Source organism: Lutra lutra, chromosome 2, assembly GCF_902655055.1.
Source record: "Lutra lutra chromosome 2, mLutLut1.2, whole genome shotgun sequence".
Classification (NCBI taxonomy): domain Eukaryota; kingdom Metazoa; phylum Chordata; class Mammalia; order Carnivora; family Mustelidae; genus Lutra; species Lutra lutra.
This window is the reverse complement of record NC_062279.1, coordinates 152,746,354-152,765,779: the sequence shown is the minus strand read 5'-3', so window position 1 is coordinate 152,765,779 and position 19,426 is coordinate 152,746,354. Positions and strand designations below refer to the sequence as shown.

Here is a 19,426-nt window from a genome sequence, read left to right as displayed (position 1 = left end):
ATGTAGATGCATCATGTTTGATACATTCTACTAAGAAATAGAAAACCAAGCTTAGTGATCTTCCTAAATGTCATATTATAAAAGACATTTGAATTGTATCTATAAAATGTATATGTTGAGGGTCCTGGGATCGAGCCCCACATCGGGCTCCCTGCTCACCAGGGATCCTGCTTCTCCCTCTCCTGCTCCCCCTGCATGTGCACCTAATCTCTGTCAAGTAATTTTTTTTTTTAATTACATATACTGAAACCATCCATTTAAACAGCTCTGTATCTTCCTTTTGTGAATCTACTATCTTGGCGGGGGAGGGCAATTGTGGCATTCATCACTACTTAGAATTCCACTTTGGGGGTCAAGTGATTTTGTATTCTTCTATTTTGTATTTTTCTCAATGTCCTCCAATGGCTTGTTTTATTTTTGTAATTAGAAAAAGTAAGAGTCACTGCAAAGGAAAAATAAAGATATTCTCTTGCTCCATTTATTCGTCAAATTTCTGACCTCGGCTTTCACGTTTTTGTCTCCAAAACAAGAGTCTCATCATCCCCACTCTCCACAGTAGTTCCTTACTGGGGAGATTTTGTTGAAAAAAGATGATCCCCACTCACATCAACTACAAAAATCCACAAACATAATTCTACCTCCCCTAGCAAACCCTGAATTTTTGAAATACCCACGCGTGCACGCACATACACACACGCACGTGCACAAAATCAACTCTTGATTTTATCTCATTCACTTTCCTGTTCCGTTCTGTCTTGGGGCAGCCAGCTGGCTCAGTCAGTAGAGCATCCAACTCTTCACCTCAGGGTGGTGGGTTTGAGCCCCACCTTGGGCGTGGAGCCTACTTAAAAAAACAAAAAACTTTGTCTTGGTAATTTTCTGTTCCTTATTGGCAAGAAAAGAAAACCTGACCACATCTCAATTCACTTTTATTGCAAAACTCTTACCTGACCCCTATCTCCGTGACCCCCTGTAGGCACCAACAGTATCCATTCTCTCTGCATAATTAATAGGCTGCTGTCTACCACACCCAACTTGGTTGTTTATTTATCTACTTGTAAATATGCTTATACCTGTTGTTTTAATTATATAATTTAAATTGTACTTAAAATGGGTAAGTGCAACAAGAAAAACCTTTCAAAAAAAAAAAAAAACTATGAAAACCAAGTTGAATGGCTTGGTAAAAACGACCATAGGTGATTTATTTTTTAAATGTTACAGGCCTGACTACGATGAGTGCTGTGAAGTGTGTAAACCTGGCGCTTTACAGACCTGTACCCCTGGGGCTAATAATACATTATATGTTAATTTAAAAAATCTTTTGTAATATTTTATTTAGTTATTTAGTTATTTATTTTTAAGATTTTATTTATTTGTCGGGGCGCCTGGGTGGTTCAGTGGGTTGAAGCCTCTGCCTTCAGCTCGAGTCATGATCCCGGGGTCCTGGGATCGAGCCCCACATCGTGTTCTCTGCTCGGCGGGGAGCCTGCTTCCCCCCACCCCTCTCTGCCTGCCTCTCTGCCTACTTGTGATCTCTGTCAAATAAATAAATAAATCTTTAAAAAAAAAGATTTTATTTATTTGACAAAAAGATCACAAGTAGGCAGAGAGGCAGGCAGAGAGAGAGGGGGAAGAAGGCTCCCCCCCGACCAGAGAGCCCCATGCGGGGCTCCATCCCAGGACCCTGGGATCACGACCTGAGCCGAAGGCAGAGGCTTAACCCACTGAGCCACCCAGGCACCCCAATATTTTATTTATTTATTTATTTGAGAGAGAGACAGTGAGAGAGAGCATGAGTGAGGAGAAGGTCAGAGGGAGAAGCAGACTCCTCGTGGAGCTAGGAGCCCTATGTGTGACTTGATCCCGGGACTCCAGGATCATGACCAGAGTTAAAGGCAGTCACTTAACCAATTGAGCCACCCAGGTGCCCATATGTTAATAAAAAAATTTAAAAAAAGGGGCGCCTGGGTGGCTCAGTGGGCTAAGCCGCTGCCTTCGGCTCAGGTCATGATCTCAGGGTCCTGGGATCGAGTCCCACATCGGGCTCTCTGCTCAGCAAGAAGCCTGCTTCCCTCTCTCTCTCTCTCTGCCTGCCTTTCCGTCTACTTGTGATCTCTCTCTGTCAAATAAATAAATTAAATCTTTAAAAAAAAAATTTTAAAAAAAATGTTACAGACCTGAAACCAAAAAGAAACTCGTTGGTCATCCCTAGACATTGATAGGGCATTAACCCATTATTCTGTAAACTGATCAATAAGGAAAAAGAATCAAGCATCTATTCTGCCTTTCTTTTATGGACTGTATTTCAAGGCATCCAAGTGGTGGATGAGAGAAAGCCTTCTGTTTAGATGAATCAGAGTAAATAAATGCAGAAGGTGTATTAAAATTATGAAATATCCATTGTATAGCCCCTATGGACATAATCGATCTTGGCAATAATTCCCGAATTGTGCCAAAACTAATTAATGAAAAGTTGCCGAAGAAACTTTATAATAGATGAATCAAGCAGATAATACCCAATTCTGTTAACCCCCTAAATGTGGGGTGCTGTGACATTACGTCCCTCCTGCTGCGACTGATGCCCAAAGAAATCCATGGTTCCTTCTGTAATGCATTCCTGCTTACCCTCAAATCCAATCTGTCTCCGCAGTCTCTTCAAAATTAATAGGCACTAAAAAATGGAGAAGGAAAAATGGCTAGGAGTTAAAGGATGCTTAAGAGGGGCACCTGGCTGGCTCAGTCAGTGGAGCCTATGACTCCTGCTCTTGAGGTCACGAGTTTCAACATGAGCCCTATGTTGAGTGCAGAGAATACATAAAAATAAGATTTTTTTTTAAAAGGATGCTTAAGATATCCTTTAAGATATTACTTAAAGAATAAAGTAGCCTCATGCAACGGGTGGATTTTTATTTGAACAAAAGCCATCATAAACCGCACTTTTAAGAAACGCATGAAAAAATAAACAGGGTTGATACAGGTAATATTGAAGAATTAGTCATCGTTTGTCAGGTGTGACATGGTATGTCAACTAGTTTTTTTATGTTATTTTTTGTAGAGATACAAACTGAAGAATTGAAGACAAATGATGTGAAGTCAGGAAATGGCTTTAAAGTACTTTAGGGGAGGGCACCTGGTTGAGCACCTGACTCTTGATCTTAGCTCAGGTCTTGATCTCGGGCCATGAGTTCAAGACCCACACTGGGCTCCATACCTGTGTGTGGAGCTTGCTTTAAAAATAAATAGTAGGGCGCTGGGTGGCTCAGTGGGTTGAAAGCCTCTGCCTTCGGCTCAGGTCATGATCCAGGGTCCTGGGATCGATCCACCGTATCGGGCTCTCTGCTTGGCGGGGAGCCTGCTCCATCCTCTCATCTCTGCTTGCCTCTCTGCCTACTTGTGATTTCTCTCTGTCAATAGATAAATAAAATCTTTAGAAATAAATAAATAAATAAATAATAAGTAAATAGGGTGCCTGGGTGGCACAGTTGGTGAAGCATATAACTCTTGGTTTCAACTCAAGTCATGACCTCAGGGTCATGGGATTGGCCTGGAGCTGGATGCAGAATCTGCTTAAACATCCTCTCTTCCCCAAATGAAGCAAGACAGGATTGGGAGGGAGACAAACCATAAGAGACTCAATCTCACAAAACAGACTGAGGGCTGCTGCAGGGGGCAGGGCAGGGGGTTGCGGGTAGGGATAGGGTGGCTGGGTTATAGACATTGGGGAGGGTATGTGCTATGGTAAGTGCTATGAAATGTGTAAGCCTGATAATTCACAGACCTGTACCCTTGGGGCAGATAAAACATTATATGTTAATAAAAATAATTTAAAAAAAAAAAAAGAGGGGCGCCTGGGTGGCTCAGAGGGTTAAGCCTCTGCCTTCGGCTCAGGTCATGATCTCAGGGTCTTGGGATGGAGCCCCACATCGGGCTCTCTGCTCAGCAGGGAGCCTGCTTCCTCCTGTCCTCTCTGCCTGTCTCTCTGCCTGCTTGTGATCTCTGTCTATCAAATAAATAAATAAAATCTTTAAAAAAAAAAAAAAGATTCTCTCTTCCTCTCCTCTCTGCCCCTCCATGCCAGATTGTTCTTTCTCTCAAATAAATAAATAAATCTTAAAATAAAATGGTTTAAATAAATGAAGTTCTTTAGGAGGAAGAAGTGAGGAGATAGATGAAATTAAGAGCAGAATGTTAATTATCGACAATGGGGATTAGGTAAAGGGGGTTAACTATTTTGTCTAGTTTTGCGTTTTTTAAAGTATTTCCCTAAGAGAAGATCCAATCATAGGGTTCTTTGCCTTTGTCTTTGTTCTTCCTTTTGCCCAGAAGGCTCTCCCAGATGTTTCTAGGTTTGCTCTCCCTCTTTATTCAGATCTTTGCTAAAATGTCAGCTTTCAGGGAAGCCTTTCTTATTTATTATTATACTTAACACCTTAAGACTACTGCTAAGCTCTCTTTTTAGCACTTTCCACCATCTGCCATACTGTGTATTTTCCTGTTTTATCCACTATACACCAATCCCACTAGAATAAAAGATCCATGTAAACAAGAACCTAGTCTGTTTTGTTCACTGTTATATACCCAGGATCTAGAAGAGTTTGTGTGACATAAAAGGAGTTTGAGAAACACTGAATAAATGTGTTACAAAAACACTTACCATCTGGAAATAAGGCAAAAAGGTGGACAGAATGTCCTTTCAGTATCTTACAAAAACATTAACAGGTTGCCCCTAGAAATATTTCATCGTGTAGCAGAATGTGTCTTTGCCTTTCCTATTTACTATCAAAGTTTATGAAGTTAGATGCTAACAATATACATGTGGTTGGTTAAAGATGCAAATAATTTCTGTCTAATAGAAAAGATATACCCCAAAGGTTATGGCTTTTAATTAACTTGTGCAACATTAACCAGTTTTATATCTAACCTATCAGCCTAATTCTAATATTCTATTTTGAATATGTATAAATACTTAGTGCTCCCAAGGTGTTCTTTATACTGACTTTATCATTTCATTGATTCCTCCATAAAGGAGTAAATAAATCTTTGGCATGCGCTGATTTTGTATGTTAATGAAAGTCAAGCTCTTAACTTTTTGGAACTTCTACTCTAACAAATGAACTCAAATTGTGATGAACTGTGCAACTATTGGCCATTATTCTTGACTTTTTGATATCTGAGGCTTTGAGTCAGCCTTACAGAGAAAGAAACACAACACACACCCAGGGATCAGGACTATCCCTTGACCAGTAGAGACCACTTGGTCACGGATACTCTGTCCCATCAAATTCCTCCAAGCCAAGCTGCCCGAGCCCCTTGAACTTTGTGATCCAGCTTCTCCTTCTGCTGCCCCTTCCTTACGACCTCTTCATTTGTTAGTCACCTTTGAACTTAAGCACCCAGAACTGAAAATGGATAGGATGATGGTGACTATCCCCAGGTGGGATAAAAAGTACTTTACAGGGGCTCTCGGGTGGCTCAATCAGTTAAGCACCCAACTCTTGATGTCAGCTCAGGTCTTGATCTCAGGTCATAAGTTCAGGCCCCAATATGGAGCCTACTTAAAAAAATAAATAAATAAAAGTACTTACACTTACATATCTAGGCTGACAAGCAACATGATTCTGACACAGACTATCAAACAGATGTCATCTCTTAGAACAGCTCCAACAAACGGATAGCATCTACCTGGCCGGCTGTGTAGACAATGTTGAGGCTGGGCCAGGCCTACCCAGTGAAGTGTGATCAATCAGCAAGGCCTTCTACAGGCACAGGATTAGGAGTGCAGAGTGTGCCCTACATCTTTCCTGACCAAGCTCTGGAAGGCGATGGTTCAACAGGAGAGATAAGTCACAAAGAAAATGGCTTGGCCACCAGGCAGGACTGGGCATTCAGCTGCTTTACCTGAGCAGTCCATAATAGCTTCTGGAGTACAGAGACAAAGCTCTGGGCTCTGGGACCTTGCTTCCCTAAAAGGAGGAGCCCAAGGACCGCACAATGCAGCCTCATGACTCATCTTTGAGACAGAGAAAGTAATAGATACCTCCATCTGGAGACTTTACAAATGCTCCTATCTTTGGAATGGGTTGCCTCAGGCCATGAGACGTGCTGAGAACACACTCTTTTGGAGCCTTATGATGGGATGGCTGTAGGCAGTGTCATCAGTCAGTTCAAAAACCACCTCTACCACTTACCAGCTCTGGTCCTTAGGAACAACAAAAACAACAACAAAAATCACTGCATACCTCAGTTTTCTCATCAATCTAATGGATCTGATGACGCCAAGAATGGAAAGAGATGGGTTTCTACTACTTACTAACTACAAAGCCAACTTCACAGGCCTCTGACCAATGCAGTCACATGGGGTCCTGGGCTCAGGTCAAGGAGTGTAATGTTCTGCAGTTGCTGTCCAGAAATTCTTTTTTTTTTTTTTTTAAGATTTTATTTATTTATTTGTCAGAGAGAGAGAGGGAGAGCAAGCACAGGCAGACAGAATGGCAGGCAGAGGCAGAGGGAGAAGCAGGTTCCCTGACGAGCAAGGAGCCCGATGTGGGACTCGATCCCAGGACGCTGGGATCATGACCTGAGCCGAAGGCAGCTGCTTAACCAACTGAGCCACCCAGGCGTCCCAACTGTCCAGAAATTCTTAATAAATTTATCTTTGTTTTGTGTCTTGTGAAACAAGGCCAATGGAATGCTGGAACCTGCACTGGGGGCTTGAGGCCTTGGCTCACATCTCCCTGGGATGGGTTCTCAGGCTGCCACACCCCACCCACAGCTGGAGCCTGAGGGCAGCTGGGTGGGATCAGGGGCACCTTCCCCATGTCCCAAGTTGTGGAGAGCAGCTCCAGGCACTTGTGAGGGTCAGCTGTGTCCCTGCAGGACTCCTCGTGCCCAAGGGGACTTAACATTAAATAGCAAGTGAAAAACCATCCAGCTGGTGACAAGACCTCAGAGGAAAGTAAAAGCTTCTTCCTGCTTTTTGAACAATGAGTCCCACATTTTCATTTTCACTGGGCCCCACAAATTACCCAGCCTGCTCTGACCAACTGCAGGAGAAGCGAAATTATTTAACCTCTCTCAGGCTTCATTTCCTCCATCACAGGATGTGTCCTGAGACTTTTCTGACAGGATTCTGATAACAGAACCAACTTTGTAAGGCTCCGAGTACATTGCCAACAACCCATAAACATTGATTCTCAACCTTTCTCTCTTCAAAATTTCTAAACGGACTTTTGGCAACAATTTTCCAAGGGCTTTCTCTCCAAAGAGGAAAGGCGGAAGCAGAGAAGTCCTGAGTGTTTGTTGTGATAAAGAACAAAAGTTTTCTCCAGGCAGGCCACCACCACTTCCCTCAGCGGTTAATAATGATACCAGAACCAGAAGCATGGGCGTGACATTAGCAGTGCGCACTCCTGACCTTTCTAGGAACTTCTGAAGTGAAACACAGAAGTAGCATCTTTCCTTTTCCGTCTCCTCTCATCTCTGCTTTCCCCCACTCAGCCATCTGGGGTGCTCCCAGGTCTTTGAAGTAGCCTTTCCTTCTAGAAGATTCTACCCCACAGCTACATTCTCTCAGGTGTCCCGATAGCATCTCAAGCCTTGAAGTTCCCAAATGCTATTTATTTGTCTGTGTACTCCACCCTTCCTTCCAAAGATAATTTAGCCCTATGGTCCGACTTCCCCATATACAATCACAGCTACATCCATGTCCCACCCTTGGAAAACCAGTTTCGCTTTCCCTATTTGACCCTCCCCATTCAGTCAGGTGCATCTAAGACTCTGGCCACTGATGTGCCTTAGAACACCAGCATGAAAGATGGGGTTAAAGGAAGCCTGACAACCATAGTCCTAAGCACTTAGGGCACACAGGTGAATATGAGGCCGTCAACTTGACTCCACCCTAATGAGGTTCAGGGTCTCACTGGAAATACAGATATTGAGCAGGAAGTCATTCCACCATCCACAGGGAAAATATGCTACACAATCCTGTCCTGTTCAAATATGGTCATGCTTATACTCTCTCATACACTGAGAAGGTCCACATTGTGGGTGGGCTAACATGAGGTCCTCACCCTCTCACCAGCAGGGTCTTGTCAAAGTCCTATACTCTTTAAAGAGTTTTGATCCAACCATTGGCCAGTCTTTCCCCAGGAGTAGCAGCTTATCTGTCTCCCAGATTCATTCAATAGGTTAACACACACTGTTCAGAAAACCCTTTGCTGAAATTCCGTCATCAAAGGAAGACCTCATATGCTACTTCTCTTGTGGGGTCCTTCCTGACTCTGCTCCATCAGGCAGGTAGTGCTCATTTCTGAATCTCTGTGGTGTAGTGCAGGAACTTGGCTCACAGCAATTCAAATATTTTCTTGTTTGATGGGTATCTGAGTACCTCTTATACCCCCCTACAGAATCTAGCAAAGGTCTTAAAGAACAGAAACCACTCTGCCCTCCACAGGGCCCCTCTCTTGCCCATGGACACAGCCATGTGCCATTACAGATCACCTGCCCTGCACAATGCTGTCTCAAGGCCAGTCATCCCAGACCTCCCTGCAGGACCCTGGGCAGCAGGACTGGTGTTTTCATCCTCTCTGAAGCGCCCCACCCCGCATCCCACAGTGGCCCTAGCACCAGGCACACAGCGAGTCTCTACTATGTGTTTGCAGGAATTTGCTATCTTGTATGTTTTGAACTCACAAATTTTACTGAGTAGACAGAATAAAAATGCTAAAGTCATTGAGATGGGAGGCCTGGGGTAGTAAAATGAGACTGGCCCCTGAAAAATCTTGCTAGAAATTTTGAAGAGGAAGGAGAAGCAAAAGGAAATTGAGAAGTGAAGAAAAGAATCAAAATGACAGTCAGTACAGGCCCAGTGTAGATGATGCAGCTGTCTATGATCAACAGCAAGCAGAATAAAATGGATGAAGAATGTTCTCTATGAAGTGTCTCACGGTGTATGTTTATGCTTCCACCAGCATGATGGGGACTTGACTGAGTCCAGCTTAACAAGCATCTACTAAGGGACTATAATGTGATGAGCAATGTCCCAATGACAGGGGTGCAGGGGTGAATAAAAGTGTCTCTCTCTTTGGGAACCCCACTTGTATGGAGCAGGGATGAAGAGAACTGTCTGAGGAATGCCCACTCCTGTCCCTCACAGCCAGCAGCTGTCACTGATGGCCAAAATTACGGGGAGGGCTGGCATTCCCAAGGCAAGAAGCTTCCTGGAACTGTATGTACCTTCGAGGCCTCTCTGAGCCCAGGCCATCTCTGGATGTGGTGGCTCTCCATTTCCTCCTGCAAACTGTGCCCCACCTTCCCACATCCCCTGGCTCCCAACTATTGCCCAGACAGGTGACACTCTCCCACAGTATCAAGAGCACTAGGCATCTGCTAACACTCTGGGGAGTCTTGGCTGCATGTCTCTCAGGTCTCACAAGCCGAGGCCCATCTCAGGATGGACTGCAGCTCCTGAATGTGATCTTGAGACATCAGAACCATGTGTCATCTGCATTTAATGCTCCTGGCTGAACTTAAGAAAGTCCCAGCTCAACAAGCAGGGACAAGTTTCAATGATTGCCAACCCACACTCAAAGACTGGCAAAAAAGTGACTTCTAGTGGGGGTCAGAGGCTTTGGAAAAGGAAAACGAAGGAAAAGGAATATATGAAAATAGAGTCCTAAGATCTACAAAGAAATGCTGAGAAGCTATTTACATAAAAGAAAAATCAACACCTTAAAGCCAAAATAGAGATTGATGGATTTGGGAGTAATGGTATGGAAAAGTTTTTTGGAGAAGTTTATTTATTATAGCTTTGTTTGTTTCTTATTATTTGTAATATACTGGCTTCTATACCATTCATTTAATTCAAAGAACTATTTTTGCTTATTATATTGCAGGCACAATTTTAGGTCCTCGACGTCTATCGCTCAACAAAAAATTTCTACACTCAATGAGCTTATATTCAAGGAGGCATGTATCAGATTTCTATCATTATTAAACGTAGTTAATAAAAGATAATGTGTAAAGAACAATAGATGTAACAGAAGAACAAAAGAGACAAGAAGGAAATAAACATTTAAAAGCTAATGTAAAGACACACGGTTAAAGCCACCCACAAAATTTTTGTTACTCTTCTCATCACAGGGTAGGGCTTGTTTTCTGTCTTGAAGCTGGACAGGCCTGATGACTGTTCTAACCTTTAGAATGTGGGAGAAGGGATGCTGTGTTAGCTATGGGTGCTAGCTAACTTTGAGAAAGCCCCTCCAGAATCAGAGAAAGAGAATTATCATATGATCCCATTCATATGTGGCATTTAAGAAACAAAAGAGAGGATCATAGGGGAAGACCGGACAAAATAAAACAAGATGAAGTCAGAGAGGGAGACAAACCATAAGAGACTCTTAATCTTAGGAAACAAACTGAGGGGTGCTGGAAGGGAGAGTAGTGGGGGATGGGGTAACTGGGGGATGGGCATTCAGGAGGACACAGGATGTGATGAGCACTGGATGTTACATATGACTGATGAATCACTGAACTCTACCTCCAAAACAAATAATACATTATATGTTAATTAATTGCATTGATTTTTTTTTTTTTTAAAGAAGGCCTGCCAGACTTCACTTTAAAGAGTTATGAACTCTGAAGAAATTGAGGCGAGGCCCTGAGAGGACCCAGAAAAAGAAGCCCAGCCATCCCCACAAAACCCAGGCCCCATTACATAAGTACAACATTTGGGGGGTTCCAGTCAAGTCAACTGACATCAGTGAAAAGACCTTCCAACTGATCTTAGACAACACACGATTGTAAAAGATATTAAATGGCTGTCGTTTTCCATCACCACAGTTTAGGGTAGTTTATCAGCAATCAAGAACCAACACAGAAAGTGGTATCTGGAAGTGACATGTTTTGTCTGGAGAACCTAAAACATCTGCACGATGGTTCATTCTCCATGTCAACTTGGCAGGACCTAAGGTACCCACATATTTGGTCACACACATGTGTGCATGTCATATTTAAATAAATGGACTCTGAGTTAAGGCATGTTACCCTCCATAACGATGGTTACCATTCATCAGCCATATGCCTTTAAGAAAAGACTGACCTCTCCAAAGGAAAAGAGACTTCTGTCTGCAAATAACCTTCAGACACAAGCTGCAACATCAACTCTTCCTTAGGTCTCTAGCCTGTCTGCCCAACCCTTCAGATTTCGGACCTGTTGACCACCGCAAGCATGGGAGCCAATGCCTTAAAATAAACCTGTCCTCTTCCCCCATCTCTGCCCCTCCCCACCTCTCTGTGTCTCCCTGGAGAGCCCTGGCTACCACAATGTGGCATCAGGATTGGAAGTGAGTGGCAGGCTGAGCTCAGAAATACTTCAAGGAGACTATTCATGAAGGCTGGACAGGCATGGAGGACATTGTTACTGTTATTATTATTTTTTTTTAGATTTTTATTTATTTGAGAGAGAGAGAGTGTGTGCGTGCACAAGTGCAAAGGGAGGAGCAGGAGAGAGAGCAACTCAAGCAGACTCCCTGCTGAGCATGGAGCCCAACTCAGGAGGCTCATCCCAGGACCCTGAGATCATGACCTGAGCCGAAATCAAGAGTGGAAAGCTTAACCAACTGAGCCACCCAGGTGCCTCAGAGAAAAGATTTCTGATGTGAAGAGGGTATGACTAGAAGAGAAAACATTAGCATGCCAGACTTGCAACAATATGGAAGGAAACAGATTATTTTTTTTTAAATATTTTATTTATTTATTTGACAGAGAGATCACAAGCAGGCAGAGAGGCAGGCAGAGAGAGAGGAGGAAGCAGGCTCCCCGCTGAGCAGAGAGCCCGATGCGGGGCTCGATCCCAGGACTCTGAGATCATGACCTGAGCCGAAGGCAGCGGCTTAACCCACTGAGCCACCCAGGCGCCCCAGGAAACAGATTATTGATCAAAGAGTCATGACCTTGAAGTTCAAGTCTGGGGCAGGGTGCGGTTTGCACAACAGAAATCACAAGGGTTCCAAGGACAGTGACCAGAGAAGAAGAAAATACCATATATAGGATCTTCAACATATAACAAACTGCCCTAAAAAGAAATAAATAAGCAACTCAGTGGAAATTAGCAGGGGTCTGAACAGAAAATTCACAGATAAAAATATAAATGACCAGTTACTATATACAACATGCTGAGACCCTCTGATAATCAGAGAACAATTAGGAGCTATTTTTCTCATAAGTAAAAAAAAAAAAAAAAAAAGTTGATACTTTTGAGCAATGGAAAGCATGTCCTGTGATAGATGGTAATGGAAGCCTAAAATGGCACTGTTATTTTGGAGAGATTTAGAAATTCTTATCAAAATTTAAAATATGCACGATCCGTCCTTTGATCCAGCCATTCCACCACCAAAAACCTATCCTACAAAAACTCTCCTGTAAGTGCACAAAAATATATATACAAAGACGTTCACTGAAGCACGTGACTCCCAACGGGAATGAAAGTTTCCTGAGCGGGAAGTTTGTCTTCCACTCCTGCGTTGTAGGTAGTAGCTCGCTGCCTGGCACTTAGTAGACACTCAGCAAGTATCTGCTGAATGAATGAACAGGCCTGAAAATTGTTAACTAATTTTCTGTCCAAACAGTTACCTCTACCTGGTGGGATACCATGAGCTGTTAAAAATAATGTGGTAAATCTACATGTACTAACACTGTAAGATCTCCAAGGCCATGTGCTTAATTAAAAAACAAGATCAGCTGAATGGATAAAGAAGATGTAGTATATATATACAATGGAATACCATGCAGCCATCAAAAGAAATGAAATCTTGCCATTTGCAACAACATGGATTCAACTAGAGGGTATTATGCTTAGCGAAATAAGTCAATCAGAGAAAGACAATTATCATATGATCTCCCTGATATGAGGAAGTTAAGAGGCAATGTGGGGGTTAGGAAAAGTAGGAAAAGAATAAATGAAACAAGATGGGATCAGGAGGGAGACAAACCGTAAGAGGCACTTAATCTCACAAAACAAACAGGGTTGCTGGGGGCAGGGGTAGGGAAAGTGTGGTGGGGTTATGGACTTTGGGGAAGGTGTGTGCTATGGTGAGTGCTGTGAAGTGTGTAAACCTGGTGATTCACAGACCTGTACCCCTGTGGTTAATAATACCTTATATGTTAATAAAAAAATATTTTAAAAAAAGGAAAAAAAAAGATCAGTTAAAAGGAAATTAGAAACAACATAAATTCCATCACTGGAGGACTGATTACTGGACTGTGATTTCAATAAATACTAGCTATCCATTTGATGTTGGCCTTGATCTATATTTATCACTGTTGAAAGATGTCTGTGATACTGCAGTTCTGAAAACAATAGCATTATGACTCACTACATTATCAGGATTGTCCCTCCTGATCTTCAGAATTCCCACGTGGTGGGTACCCTCATTCCATTTTACAGCTGAGAGCAGTGCAGCACAGAGAAAGTAAATAATCTGCCCAAAATTACACTCTGACAGAGCCAAGTTTTAAATCCAAGCAGAAGGACTCCTAGTTTGTGCTCTTAAACCACCCAAGGATAAAGTGATCACATATTCTAGTTTAAGTCTACTGAGTCCGTATAATTAACAACATCCCCTTTCTTTTCAAAAAGTCCCATGCATGGTCAATACATTTGATGGTCACTCTACTTGCAGACCATCTATAAGCATCACAGGCATAGTGAGAGGCTGAGTTCAGTCTCTGGAGCCCAAATCTGGGCAATTTACTCACACTATCCCCCTCAGTTTGTTCATATGTAAAATAGGGATGGCCTTAGTTGGGATGGCCCTAGTTAAGTGCCTCAAAGAGTTGTGGAAGGATTCAATGACTGGGTATTTCTTAAGCGCCTGGCATGCAGGTCGTATTAACTACTAACCCATTTATACAGTGAGCATATGTGCATGTATTGTGAGATATCTGGAAGGATGCTCAAGAAATATTAACAACAGATATCCTCTTCTGTTATTTTTGAACATACACACAAATACATATGTATGTACATGTCGATATACCTGTGTGTGTATGCTGAGATCTGTATTTATATATATATATATATATATATATATATATATATATATATATATATATATTTGTGTGTGCGTGTGTGTGCTTAATACTGAGCGAGTGCCCTGACAAACACTAGCAAGCCATGTGGCTTCTGTGGTGCATCTGGTTTGCTAGTCCGTGGTGATAATCTCACCAACAGTGTAAATTTACCAAAGATGACTGAGCAACAACAAAAATTGTAGAACTGTTACACTAAGATGAAAATTAAAAGACGGCATTTATCATTACATGTCAGATCGGACAGCGCTCGATTTTATTGCTACTTTTAAGTGCAACCTGAAGGAACGGCTCAACTTCTGGTTTCTCAATTAACTATTTAATTACTCGGAAACAAAGCACTTAAGCGACCCTGGCAATCTTTGGCCTTGAAAAATGTGCACGCGAGACCTCCGCTATCTTCCTTAGGATCGGTGGGCTGAGAACTCGCCGGACGGAGGGGGAGGGCGGGGGAATGCGGTTTTATCCTGAATTTCCCGTGTTCACAACCGGAATTAATTGTGCAATTTCAAACTCACAGCACGAGCGGTGGCTCCCAGTGCTCGCCTTGGGCAGTCTGGGGAATAGGTCTTACTTCTGGCTGGTTCTCCTTTATGAACAACTTCAAAAGTGAGTTCTCTGGGTGAAACCAAACCCTGCGACTGGAGTCAAGAAAGCGAGCGGCCCCCTTTGGCGGAGATTAGGAACTAGCTGGCAGGAGGAACGAGGAATCGTCCGGAAAGTTTCCACAGACTTTTCAGGGTCTGTACAGATCCATCAAAGGGATGCACCTTAGAGTGTGAACCAATTTTATCTCAATTTTAAAAAGTTGTTATTGTTTTGGTTTTGTTACTGGGTTCTCTGGTCCGCTATATCTCTGGGCGCGCAAAAAGTACTGTTTTATACTCACGAAAAAAAAAACGCACTTTAATGGTCTGGCCCCTCTGAAGCTCCCCCACCCCCTGCAGCCTCCGCAAGCCACTTAACCAGGTGTCAGCCGTAACTGTCCGGGCACTTTGGGGCCAAGACAGCGAACAGAAAACCCATTCAAAGTAGAAAACGCTAGCGATCCCCCAGGACAGACACACACACACGCACACACACACACACACACACCCCTACCAGGTACCTTCGCGCGAGTAGCTCGGGACCCGCCCGACTCCGTGCACCTTGCGCAGAGGCGGGCATCTCCGCTGGGGTTCTGCCGCTGAGCCGGCTGGGCCAGCGAGCCCCGCGCTCCCCATCCGCTCGCTCGCTCGCTTGCTCGGGGCCAACGCCAGGCGCTCTGGCGAGTGGCATGGAGTGGCAAGGCCAGCACTCCCTGCTCAGCGCTGGCCAGCGGGCTCTCTGCTGACCCGGAATAGAAGATGCTTTGTTTCGCGCGCGGTGCCCAGCTGTGCCCAGCTGTGCCCAGCCGCGCCCAGCCGCGCGCCACGGACGCCGACTCACCCCAGCTCAGGTCGCACGATTTGAGTATAGGTGTAGCACCGTCCCAGGAGGATCTCGTAAAAATGGGCAGTGGTGCCCTTCCCCTTCCACTCCTTGAGCGGATGGCGCCACATCAGGATACCGACCGGCACCGCGATGATCACCGCGATCAGGAGACCAAAAAAGACACAGAGACAGATCTTGGTTTTCTTGGAAATGTCGCAGCAGGGTTCCTCCTCAGACACTGAACTGAATCTGTGGTTGGCCATTGGGGTCCACTGAGGAGGTCGGCCCGGCGAAGTTGGAGGAGAGACCCGCCAGACGCCGCTCAGGCAGAGAGAAGAGAATTAGCCGGGTTCGTTAACTGCACTTCCCCTTCCTGGACTTGCCTTTTCTCGGCTTCCTTTCTCACCCCCCACCCCCTCCTGCAACGTTCCCTGGCCAGCCGGACCAATAAGGACTTAAAAAACTTGAAAGACCTTTACTACTACAGCCGCTCACTTCCAGCTTCCTAATCAGACAAAGACCATACTTTGCATTTCCAGGGAAAAGGCGCTGCCTTAAGGGTTCTCTGCAGGTGTTGGGGAAACCGACAATATTTCTTTGTACTTCTCCGCCAGCTCCCTTTATCAGCCTTGTACTTTACACTTTAGCCACCGCTGATCCTGGAAAGTGTCAAGGCTGGCTACCTGGGCATCTGCCTACAAGCAGTGTCTGCTGCCTGGGAAAAGATCTCTACTGCTACTTCTTAGCCTTGACAAATTTCTGCTCAGCCCCCTTCAAAAGCTCCACTCAAGCCTCACCCCTTACCCCTTAACTCAAGTGACATCAGTAGTTAAGCCTGGGTTCAAACCCAGCTCCACTACCCACTACCGGAGTGATACGGGGCAAGTTACTTGACGTCTCTGTGCTTTAGCTGTAAAGCAGGGATCATAGCACTACTTATTTCAGGGGGTATGATAAGGATTAAGAGAGGTCATATTTACAATGTGTTTAGCACAACGCTGGCACATGCTAAGTATTCAACAAATATTAGCTACTACTACCTGCTCTGTGAGGCTAGAGATGTAATTCTAGAATCCATGGGATATGCTTGGAAAAGTGTCTGGCATGCAGCAAGCACTCTAAGTGATGGTTCAATAAATAATCCAGTGGCTAGTCTCAGACATCCCCTGCACTCTCTTCAAGTTTCCTTAGCACTAGGACTCTGTGACATTCAACAGAGACCTAAAGAAAGTGAAAAATCAAGCCACAGGACTTCCTGGGGCAAAAGTTTTCCAGATGGAAGGAATAGCAGAAATCATGGTTGAGGCAAAACAAAACAAAACAAAAAACTCTGGGGAGAAAGAAATGGAAAGTGAGAGCAAGAAGGAAGGAGAAGGAAAGAAAATGAAAGAAAGAAAGAAAGAAAGAGAAAGGAAAGAAGGAAGGAAGGAAGGAAGGAAGGAAGGAAGGAAGGAAGGAAAAAGAAAGAAAGAGAAGAAGAGGAGAGGAGGAAGAAAGGAAAAAAGGGAAGGAGGGAGGAAGGGAGGAGGGAGGGAGAGAGAGAAGGAAAGGAGAGGAGAGGAGAGAAGGAAGGAAGGAAGGAAAAAGAAAAGAAAGAAGGAAGGAAGGAAGGAAAGAAAGAAAGATGGAAAGAGAAAGAAAGAAAAGCCCTTGGTTAGTTTCAGGAGCAGCAAGGAGGCCATTGGAACTGGAATTCAGGGTTAAGGGAGGCAGAACAGGAAAGTTCTGAGGGTAGCAGAGGGCCAGATCACTAACGGCCCTGTAGGACAGGATAAGGACTTTTTGGACAGGAAATTTTATTTTTAACCTATTCAAGGTCACTAGGTGATCAAGCATGACATTTTATAAGCTCCATCTGGCTTCTGCATTGAGAATAAATTGTAAGAAAGCAAGGATGGAAAGGCTGAGACCATTTATGGTGACTTTAAAAAGGAAGTAGTTACAAAAGTGGCAAGGAAAACAAGCAGTTGGATTCTGAAAACATTTTGAAAATAGAAGCAACAAGATTTGCTGATGAGTTGGATGTGGGGTTTGCAAGAAAGAGGAGTCGAAGAGGACTCCAAGAATTTTGGTCTGAGTAACTGACCAAAGGAAAGACAGCATTGCCATTTAGAGTGATGGAAAGACCGGGGAATGAAGATTTGGTTTGGTAGAAAAGTCACCAAACAAAAATTTGGTTTGGAAGGCAAGTTTAGGATGCCTATTACACCCCCAGGAGGAGATATCAAGTAGCTACTTGGGTATAAATTTCTGGAATCCAAGGGGTCAGTGCTGGAAACGTAAATATGGGAAGCTTTATCATGCTGATAGTTTTTAAAGCCAAGAGGATAAATAAGATCACATAGAGAGTGTGTGCAGAAACAACAGTTTCAGAGACTCAACTGGGGGTGTGAGCCTGTAGCAGAGGTCAGAGGGTTGAGAAGAGCTCCAGCAAAGGGACCTGGCCAGAGTGACCCCTGAGACAAGAAACTGAGACCAGACAGGGAGTTATTGGTGCTCTTGACAAGAACAGTTTTTGGAGGAATATGGAGGACAAAGCCTGATGAAGTAGGTTCATGAGAGTGTATATGAAGAGACTGGTGTCCTTAAGAGAGATGACTTGTTTTGAAGAGTTTTTGGTCAAAAGAGTAGAGAAATGAGGATATAGCAAGAGGACAACTTGTAGTCTCTCTCTCTTAGGAGAGACCTATAGCATTATGTCTGTAGGATGACTGGAAAGCCCAAGAGAAAGGCAATAGCTGATAATGCAGAAGAAGGGGAAATTGCTGGAAAAAAAACTTAAAACTTGTGAAGAGCTCATGTGTAGGTAAGAGGGAACCAAGGCACCGGGATGTGTGTGTGGAAGCTCTGCTACCTCACAGAAGGAAGGTGGAGACCATAGTTTCGGGCGTTATGTTAGTGGGTTGGCAGACAGTGACATATGGGCATCCTCTTTTGACTGCTTGTCAGTGAAATGAGGTCATCCATCTACTGAGAGAGGATGAGGGCTGGTAGAATTCCAGCAGAGTAGACAAAGCAAGGAAACCAGAGAGGTTCTCAGGGTATCATGAAGTAGTCAGGAATTTAAACAAAGGCCAGTCAATGAGGGGGTGCTCTTTTGTCTGGCTACTCCCCACTGCCTAGGAAAAAGGGCAAAAGTAGGCAGATAGTGGGATTTGAGGAGGTTGGGGTTTGCTGGATTTGCCAGGGCCGACATAATAAAGCCATACATTCTGTTGTGGCTCAGCCAACAGAAATTTATTGTCTCCCAGTTCTGGAAGCTGACATCAAGATATCCAAGGGGCTGATATCCTCTGAGTCCTCTCTCCTTGGCTTGTAGATGGCTACCTTCTCTCTGTGTCCTCACATGGTCTTCCTTTTGTGTGTCCACATATCTCCATTCCAATTTCTTTTTTTTTTTTAATGCTTTTTATTTTTTTTTAGTGGGTGGGGAGGGGTGGAGAAAAAGGGATACAGAAAGAATCTTAAACAGGTCCACGCCCAGGGCAGAGACCTGAGATCAAGATCTGAGATGAAATCAAGAGTCAGGGGACGCCTGGGTGGCTCAGTTGGTTAAGCGGCTGCCTTCGGCTCAGGTCATGATCCCAGCGTCCTGGGATCAAGTCCCACATCGGGCTCCTTGCTCAGCGGGGAGCCTGCTTCTCCCTCTGCCTCTGCCTGCCACTCTGTCTGCCTGTGCTCATGCTCTCTCTCTCTAACAAATAAATAAATAAAATCTTTAAAAAAAAAAAAAAGAAATCAAGAGTCAGATGCTTAACAGACTGAGCCACCCAGGTACCCCTCTCCATTTCAATTTCTTCTTCTTATAAGGACACTAGCTTTATCAGAATAGGCCCACCCTAATGACCTCATTGGAACTGAATTACCTCTTTTAAGGCCCTGTCTCCAAATCTGGTCACATTCTGAAGTACTAGGGGTGAGGACT

The 19,426-nt window shown here is 44.0% G+C and overlaps 1 protein-coding gene across 2 annotated transcripts in view; it reads right to left on the bottom strand.

The window, feature by feature from the left end:
• The window catches only part of CD38 (CD38 molecule), a 49,735-nt gene extending 33,837 nt beyond the window's left edge, over nt 1-15,898 (bottom strand). Inside the window, exon 1 of one of the 2 annotated variants that reach the window (XM_047718931.1) lies at nt 15,517-15,898. In XM_047718931.1, the coding sequence (XP_047574887.1) occupies nt 15,517-15,764 (248 nt within the window). In that variant the 5' untranslated portion in view covers nt 15,765-15,898. Of the gene's footprint in view, nt 1-15,196; nt 15,496-15,516 lie in introns of those variants that run through there. The other variant, XM_047718932.1, reaches the window with a different exon arrangement.
• Between the last annotated feature and the right edge of the window lie 3,528 nt (nt 15,899-19,426).